General features: G+C 41.6%; 1 protein-coding gene across 1 annotated transcript; it reads left to right on the forward strand.

The window, feature by feature from the left end:
• Window positions 1-425: 425 nt before the first annotated feature.
• On the forward strand, window positions 426-7,157 carry LOC107749047 (protein NLRC3-like). The gene is made up of 5 exons (XM_016564095.1): window positions 426-506; window positions 4,732-4,845; window positions 5,046-5,159; window positions 5,244-7,001; window positions 7,082-7,157. The coding sequence occupies exons 1-5, from the start codon at window positions 457-459 to the stop codon at window positions 7,155-7,157; spliced, it is 2,112 nt and encodes a 703-aa protein (XP_016419581.1). The 5' UTR covers window positions 426-456.
• The last annotated feature ends 2,274 nt before the right edge of the window (window positions 7,158-9,431 follow it).

The following is a 9,431-nucleotide window of genomic DNA, read 5'->3' on the forward strand; positions in this document are numbered from 1 at the left end:
CAAGAAAATATTAGACACAAGCAGTAAATTTCACATTACATTTGCTTTTTTAAAGAAATATTTTATGATGTTTAGATATTTTTATTGGAAACCGAATAGATTGCTACTTGTTTTTTCAGTGAAAATTCAATTGTCTGACATTTACGTGAGCAAAAAGAGACCACAGAATGGCTTTTCATTAGGCTACTCGTCTACATACGATGTTAACAGCACACCTTTGTGTGTCAGCAGCAGTACAGTAGAGTCATCAGACCTATTCAAACTGATCAATGGACCGTTCAACCACCAAACCAGTCTGCCATTAACTAGACCAACAGTAACCAGTGAACTGCATTAACTAGTGATTGAGACATTTTAAACAGACATGAATTATGATGACATAAGGCTGTTTAATTACTCTAATATTTGTGATTGTTTGTCTCTTCCATCTAGAGTCAGTGGTGGAGATCAAACATCATGCATGAAACTCAAACATCTGGAGATGAAGATTTTTTTCCAGGATGCAGGTACTTTGAGTAACATATTAAAACTTTCATTTTATAGAAAAAAACCTTCTATGTATTTTTAAGTATGTTTTTTTTTAAGTTTCAGTGCTTTGACTTGTGTTGATAAAACAGAAGGCTCATTTCAATCTAATGGCGCTTTTCCACTGCGTGGTACGACTCGGCTCGGTACGGCTCAGTACGGCACGGCACGGCACGGCTCGGTTCGGCCTCACATGGGGCACCATTAAATGTAGTGGTTTTAGATCTAAGTAGCACCACAAGTGTAATGACTTTTTAGGCTTAAATATTAAGTTTAAATTCACACTATTTTACAAGGCACCAGCCAAGGAATTTCGCATCAATTATAGGAAGTTGTAGTCTGACCAGTCTGAAGGATTTGAGAGATACTGTTAACTTGTAGAGCTTTTTACTGTATTATCAACACAAGGAAGACACAAGTGTAATAAAAGGGGTTTTATTAACAAAGGATACACAAGAGTAACTAACAACTACTAAATGGATACAATGAATTGATAAAGTGCAAAAGATTAATAAATGCAAGTGATTGAGTTGGATGTTATCTTATGGAAAGATAAACTGTAGTTCCTTTGGAGGGAATAAGATAAACCTTATTCTAGATTCAACAAATAAACCGAGAGATTATTTGTTATCAACTGACATCAGTTACATAAAATCTAATGCATATTATATAATCAAAAACTGGCAATACACACTAATGCCAAGGGTTTCATGGAAAGAGGTTTGGAATGAGTGATATTTACGTCCGCCTGGTCATGTGCTGAGTTTGAGCGGCAACGTCTTCCACTTGTTGATCTGGGCCACATTGCAGAGGGAAGAAAGGATTTGGATCCATTTCACAGTCTTGAACACGAAGCACTGGTGGGCAATGAACTCCTGAGCACCGAGAAGGTCCTTGGTCTGGAAACACGCAAACAGAGGAGCCTTGAAGGTGAAGGTTCTGAAGTCTGTACAGAAGATCCGGACAACCTGGAACACGCAGGAGAAGCATCTCGCTGACGAGACGATTCTGAAGTTGGTGGAGAAGATCCTGGCAGTCTGGAACATGCAAACGGAGGATCGCTGAAGAGGAAGTTCTGACGTTGTTGCAGAAGATGGGGCGCACTAAGCTTGTGGTTGCTCTTTCCAAACTCCCCAAATTCACTTCATTCAGAAGTTTTTTTGTTTTTCAGTAGTACAGCAACAGCAGCTCAGCACAATTCTTTGTCTTGAAGAGAACCTTTTAATCTTTCCTGAGGAGGAAGGATTTGCAAGTTTATGCCTATCAGATCCAGCGTTTTGATTGGCTGATGCGTATGGCCCCTCTCTGGCATGAGGTCTATTTGTATAGCTTGAAGTCCACTGTCACGGGTGCTGGTGCAATACAAAGCGCACGACGAAGAAGAATAATCCACAAAGACCTTTACTGATAATTCTGAAGAGAGGTACATCCAAACACAAGCAACATTCAAACATCAATAACCAGCACCGGACTGAACAGAACAGGGAGTAGGGCTGAAACGATTCCTCGAGTAACTCGAATACAAAAAATGATCAAGGCAAATTATATGACTCAAGGCTTCGTTTAGTCCATTTACTGTAACTACACATGGAACACTGTGTTTCCCCACGGACCATTATTACTGACGCACAACCCGATAAACACTGGACATATATAAAGGGGTCATATGATGTGATTTCAATTTTTCCTTTCTCTTTGAAGTGTTACAAGCTCTTGGTGCATAAAGAAGATCTGTAAAGTTGCAAAGACTAAAGTCTCAAATCCAAAGAGATATTCTTTATAAAAGTTAAGAGTCAGCCACACCTACCTAAAACGGCTCATTCTAACATGCCTCCACATGTCTACGTCGCTATGTGGGAAGATTTTCATAACGCCACCCAAATGTTTACGCAAAGAAAGAAGGTGTAACTTTATTGTTGCTGCCCAGAACAGTTCAACCCAAATATTCCGACTCTCTAACCATTAGGCCACGACTTCCCAAGGTCCTTGTAGGCCCTTGTAGGAAGAACTGATGACTTCAGGGAGCCGACTGGCAGCGGCGGAGCAGGTGGGAAAGGAGCCCAGGGCGGAGACGGAGAGACACAGAGCCAGGGCAACAGCGAGGATCCGGAGGGCCAAGGCGGAGCAGATGGCTCAGGCGACCGAGGCGTAAGCGAGGATCCGGAAGGCCACGGTGGAGCCGGAACGACAGAGGACCAAGGTGGAGCTGGAGGGAGGGAGGAGCCCAATGGAGCCAGAGGGACGAGTCGAAGCCGGAGGAGTGTAGTCCTGAGGAAATGGCAGGTCGACAAATGACCAAGGCGGAGCCAGAGGGATGAGGGAGCCTGGCGGAGCTGGTGGACTGACAGGCCACTGTGGAGTTGAGGGAGCTAGAAGACATGGTGGAGCCGCTGGGTCAACGGGCCGAGGCAGAGTCCGGGACTCAGAGGTTCTGGGTCAGTGTGTGCTGCCCACACACCAAATGGCAACACCCATGACAGGGAGTGCCACAGACAGGGGAATGACCTCCATGGTCGCGATGTGACAAACAGACAGTTCAGGGCACTCAAACAGTTCATAAACAGCCTCCTTGGCCGTAACTGGAAAGGAAGAGAGTTCAGAAGAAGACGGGAGACGAGGAGGCATGTCCACATATAAGTCCAACAATTACTCTGAGTTCAGCCTCAGCTCACCCTCAGCGGTGGAACAGTGGGCGGCGGGGCTTTCGTCCACACCCTCGCTCTCCAGTGTGTAATCCTCCGAGGTGATCCTCAGCTCTGTCGAACCTTTTAGCAATGGCTCGTCGGTCGTGGTGGGCTCTGGCTCTCCATCTGCTGTGGGCTCTGGCTGTTGCTCCGCTCTGCTCCCGTGATGGTTGGCTGGGTTCTGGGTCCGGAGTGGGGCTGGCAAGGTCCTCATCAGCGTAGTAAGTAGTCAGCGGTGAGTTACAGCTCGCCAGCACCCACTCCACGAAGGTGGGGAGGCTCTCTCGAGGACTGTCCCTGGACAACTGCGCTTGTTTGGCTGTGTTTAATCCAACACGGTAGAACATGGTGAGGTAGTTGTTCGGGTAGCATGTTAAGTTAGCGAAGTCCATGAAGTATCTCGTATGGTCCTTGAGAGAGCGATCCCCCTGCTTCAACTGGAGCATGAGGATGGCAGGATCGTCCATAAAATAAAAGAAAAACTTAAAAAAAACCGAAAAAACAAAATGCGGGGAAACACCCCGCTTACACTTTTTGTGGCCGGTTATTCTGTCACGGGTGCTGGTGCAATACAAAGCGCATGACGAAGAAGAATAATCCACAAAGACCGTTACTGATAATTCTGAAGAGAAGTACATCCAAACACAAGCAACATTCAAACATCAATAACCGGCACCGGACTGAACAGAACAGGGAGTACTTATACAGAAACTACGGAAAACTAGGTCAAACAGGGAATACTAAGACAAGGAATGACACAGACTGTCACATCCACGTTTAGAACAATGTCTTTTAAGGTTTTCCGATGCACCATGGATGCGATAGACCAATGGGGGGTTGTGTTTTCTGTATTATATTAGGTTGAAAAAGGCACGCAATGAACTAAAGTAAAGAGCCTGGTTTGAAAATACAGATATTTGTGTAAAAATGTAAGGAGTGAAAGTAAAAAATTGTCAAAAAATAAATAGTGAAGTAAAGTACTGATACCAGACAAATCTACTTATTATTCAAACTTTGGGCTAACATTTGTATAAAAACATGATTATATTACTGTAACAACGTTCGTAGGTCTTGAAGAAGGAGGCGGGAACCGGCGAACACTTAAACAAAACTTTAATAATAAAATAAACAAACACAAAATGAAAGTAAAGCGGCAGCCCCTCGCGGAAGACTGCCGCACACAAAACACAAAATAAAGTCCAGGCCTGGTCCTCTCTCGTCCAACACTGTCGTCACTCCTCCTTTTATGCTTCCGGAGCTCCTCCGTGGGACTCGAGACCGGTGAGTGGCGCAGGTGTCGTGCATTAGCATTTACTCCACCAGCCTCGCTCCGTTCCCACTGCTCTCGGCCCCGCCCCGCCCCTCTTGTCACAATTACCAAGCTAAAAACACAGTTATAAACAATATATGAAATGATTATAAAGTTCTCTTTCAATTGAATTTGATAATGATAAATGTATAGATGATTTGTTACATACTGTGTTTTTAAGGATGAACTTTACTCTCTTTCTCTCTGTTTTAGCTCAGTTCATCAGAAGAGATCAGAAGCAGAGCCCAGCTGTGTGTCTATGAGGAGTGACTGGTCTATGGAACCGCCAATGAAGTTTAACAGTGGAGATTCACTGGCTGTTCTCAGGTATAACATTTGTATAAAAATATGATTATGGCATGGCATTTTATATTATCATATAATTTCACAGTTAAAAACACAGTTATAAACAGAATATGAAACGGTTATAAAGTGCTATTTAAAATGAATTTGATCATGATAAATGTAGAGTTGATTTGTTGCATACAGTAATTCAAATGATGAACTTTAATCTCTCTCTGTTTTAGCTCAGTTCATCGGAAGAAAACAGAACCAGAGTCCAGCTGTGAGTCTATGAAGAGTGACACATCTATGGAGCAGCAATTTAACTTTAAGAGTGGAGTTACACAACCTGGTCTCAGGTTGTATAACATTACTGTAAAAGATATGCTTTGAAGATATGATACAGCATAAGACATTGTGCTTACTAACTTTTTATTTTACAGGCATGAAGTCCTCAACACGTTTAGATCAAATCTGCTGAAGAAGTTTGAGTGTCTGTTTGAGGGAACAGGGACGCAGGAAAACCCAACACTGCTGAATGAGATCTACACAGAGCTCTACATCACAGAGAGTGAGAGTGGAGAGATCAGTAATGAGCATGAGGTGAGACAGATTGAGACACAATCCAGGAGAGCAGCAACAGAGGACACAGCCATCAAATGCAGTGACATCTTTAGAGCTTTACCTGGACAAGACAAAGCCATCAGAACTGTGCTGACAAAGGGAGTCGCTGGCATTGGAAAAACAGTCTCTGTGCAGAAGTTCATCCTGGACTGGGCTGAAGGGAAAGAGAATCAGGACGTCCAGCTCATATTTCCACTTCCTTTCAGAGAAATCAACCTGATGAAGGACAAAACACTCAGTCTTTCAGATCTTCTTCATGTCTTTTTCCCTGAAACTAAAGAAATGGAAATATCCAGTGATGAATATAAAGTGTTGTTCATCTTTGATGGTCTGGATGAGTGTCGTCTGTCTCTGAACTTTAAGAGCAAAGTGAAACTGTGTAATATATCTGAATCAACCTCAGTGGACGTGCTGCTGATGAACCTCATTGTGGGGAATCTGCTTCCCTCTGCTCTCATCTGGATCACCTCCAGACCAGCAGCAGCTGATCTCGTCCCCTCTGAGTGTGTCCATCGAGTGACAGAGGTACGAGGCTTCAATGAGCCACAGAAGGAGGAATACTTCAGGAAGAGGATCAGTGATCAGAGTCTGGCCAACAGGATCATCTCACACCTGAAGTCATCAAGGAGCCTCCACATCATGTGCCACATCCCAGTGTTCTGCTGGATATCCGCCGCTGTTCTAGAGAAGATGTTGAGTCGAGCAGAGAGTGGAGAGATTCCCAAGACTCTCACTCAAATGTACACACACTTCCTGATCCTTCAGACCAACATCAGACGTGATAAGGACTATAAGAAGAATGTGACAGATAAAGTCATGATCCTCAAACTGGGGAAAGTGGCTTTTCAGCAGCTTGTGAAAGGCAACCTGATCTTCTATGATGAAGACCTGAGAGAGTGTGGCATTGATGTGACAGAAGCATCAGTGTACTCAGGATTGTGCACTCAGATCTTCAGAGAGGAGTTGGGCTTGTATCAGGGGAAAGTCTTCTGCTTTGTTCATCTGAGCCTTCAGGAACATCTAGCAGCTCTATATGTGCACCTCTCCTTTACAATCAAGAAAATCTATGTGTTTGGCCAAATCGAACAAAGTCTGTTGTCTAAAGTCTTAAACTGGATGAGTTCTAGTCTGCATCAGAGAGCTCTGGATGAGGCTTTACAGAGTAAGAATGGACATCTGGATCTTTTCCTGCGTTTTCTTGTGGGTCTCTCAGTGGAGTCCAACCAGACTCTCTTACGAAAACTACTGACGCAGACAGGAAGCTGCTTCTACAACAAAGAGGAAACAGTTCAGTACATCAAGCAGAAGATCAGAGAGAATCGCTCTCCAGAGAAATCCATCAATCTGTTCCACTGTCTGAATGAACTGGGTGATGATTCACTGATGCAGGAGATCCAAGATTATCTGAAATCTGGAGAAATAAGAGAAAGCAAACTCTCCTCTTCACAGTGGTCAGCTCTGGTTTATGTGTTGCTGACATCAGAGCAGAAGATGGATGTGTTTGATCTGAAACAGTTTACTGGAGATGAAGTTCTTCAGAATCTGTTACCTGTGGTTAAAGAATCCAGATCAGTTCGGTGAGTAACACTGAAAACAATCACTGCACTGTCAAAACATGATCACATTTATGATTTTAGCATGTGCTTTCTTACCAAAGAAACAAAATGGAGGAAATCTCACAGAATCACATTTCTGGCCGTGAGCAGGAGAGGTGTGTGAGATACTCTTACTAAAGCAGCTGAGGAGGTTTTTGTGTGTCTGGGTGAGAGCTGATGATTGTAGAGCTCAGTGTGGAAGATGAAGATGAAGGATTGAATGTGAGGATCAAAACTAATAAGGATCAAAAACTGACAGCTAATAGATTTAGACTGCTTGTCTTCTACACTCTAAAAAATGATTTAGCAGTTTAGTTGTTTCAAGTTGACAAATTGCAGTTTCTGAATTTGTTCATTCAACTTAACATTTTAGGTTTTCACTGTCTCAACTAGTTTGTAAGTTGACTGAACTAGAGATTTCCCCCCTCAACTTGAAAAAATGTGTTGAATCAATTCAATAACGATATCACATTCTCAACATCACTTGTCGTGAAAACTTGTGAAGACCGTTGCAGACAGAAGACGTTCATCAGCCATCTTTGCGAGCTTCTCCACAAAGTTTTGAAATTTTCTCAATCTACAAATTTGGTAAGTAAATATTTGTATTTGTTGGTTTAATGTGTAAAAGTAAGTATGCTGTATAAGAAGTAAGAGTACAAGTATGTTTTAAAGTGTCGTATTTTGTAGTTATATGTATGCCAGTGTTAGTTTCGTGGCACTCTGAATAAATACATGCAAATCTAGTATTTGTTCCAAATACACGTCATATTTTCCACATAAATATTATAATAAATATTTTTCCATGCGATACTGAGCTGAAATTATCAAGAGAACGCTAAGAAAATACAGTTTGGTATGTATTATTTGAGCCCAGTGCTGCATTAGAGGCCGCGTCTTATATTCATCAACTCTAACAGCTGACGACTTTGCCACATTCGTCATTAATAAAATTACAAACCTCAGTGCACAATTTGCCACACCACAAACTGTCAAACACCGCTTTGGATAAAAGCGTCTGCTAAATGACTAAATGTAAATGTATAATCCCTAAAAGATGTCCGTCAGATACTGTACATTATACATAGAAAAAAAATTGGGGAAAAAACAACTACTCAAACTGTCCCTTTTATGCACATTATAAGCATGAAATGCATGAGCACGTCCTTCTGAGTTCATTTGGAGCGTGTGCATTTGATATTGCTGACATAAGCTTGGTTCAGATGAAGTTCTGAAGGTACAAACTCTTCTTTCAGTTTTCTGAAGTAGTTATTGAAGTGAATCCATTGTAATGCTGCATGAATATACAGTCATAAGTATATTGCATTAGACATACATTCAAGACTATAGGTGTTTGAATAACAGTAGTTATAGCTTAAAGGGGTCATATGATGCAATTTCATTTTTTCCTTTCTCTTTGGAGTGTTACAAGCTCTTGGTGCATAAAGAAGATCTGTAAAGTTGCAAAGACTAAAGTCTCAAATCCAAAGAGATATTCTTTATAAAAGTTATGAGTCAGCCACACCTACCTAAAACGGCTCGTTCTGACATCACTGAATTCAATGATGAACTGCCTTTAACTGAAAAATTAGTGTTTACTATTGTCATTTTTGCATTATTGACACTATTTTCCTAATTAATGCTGTTCAGTTGCTTTGACACAATCTGTATTGTTAAAAGCGCTATATAAATAAAGGTGACTTGACTTGACTTGACTTTTTAGCAGCATCATATGACCCCTTTAAATCTTGTAGCCCTGCAATATGGATAGACACAAATGTGTTAAATTTGCTTTTTTTTTTTTTTCTAATTTCATGTGTTATGTAATTTAAAAGCCTTGCCTGGTTTGTAAAGTAAGGCTTTGGTAACTGAACGTAAACTTGTCATGACATTTGACTTTCTCTGTGAAAATGTATTTATATATTTATTTGTATTATTTTACAGTGTTGTTTTAATGTGTTTCTGTATTTTTTCATGTTTATAATATTCTGGAATGCCTGAAGATCAGCGCAGAATTCAACGATCTTGTGGATGGACTGCAGCAAGTCCTTGTGCAGTTGTATCCATCAAAGTGCTATGCAGACTTAATGGGAATGACTGTCACATTGTAGAGCTTGGCCAAAGTTGTAAGTAAATTTATTTACTTTATAAGTGCACATATTTATTGGAGTCTGTAATCTTTTGAGAATGTAAGGCACATTTTAACACTTCCCTTTGTTTTTATTTAAGCATAGAGTGTTACGGGGCGAACGAGACGTGAGACGTGCGGATCCATCTGCAGGCTTTTATTAGACAGAGACGTGGTCATAACAGGCATGGGTCAAACAAGCAATGTAACGGAAGGGTGACCTCTGGTTGCGATCGAACGGAAGTCCATGGACAGGATTCGTGACATAGCCCCCCCCCCAAAACAGT

Source organism: Sinocyclocheilus rhinocerous, unplaced genomic scaffold, assembly GCF_001515625.1.
Source record: "Sinocyclocheilus rhinocerous isolate Xijiao unplaced genomic scaffold, SAMN03320098_v1.1 scaffold1883, whole genome shotgun sequence".
In the NCBI taxonomy this organism is placed as follows: Eukaryota; Metazoa; Chordata; class Actinopteri; order Cypriniformes; family Cyprinidae; genus Sinocyclocheilus; species Sinocyclocheilus rhinocerous.

Coding starts and splice junctions, on each gene's coding strand:
- LOC107749047 (XM_016564095.1), top strand. CDS start 457: ATGCATGAAACTCAAACATCTGGAGATGAAGATTTTTTTCCAGGATGC. Junction 507..4,731: donor GATTTTTTTCCAGGATGCAG/GTACTTTGAGTA, acceptor TCTCTGTTTTAG/CTCAGTTCATCAGAAGAGAT. Junction 5,160..5,243: donor GTTACACAACCTGGTCTCAG/GTTGTATAACAT, acceptor TTTATTTTACAG/GCATGAAGTCCTCAACACGT.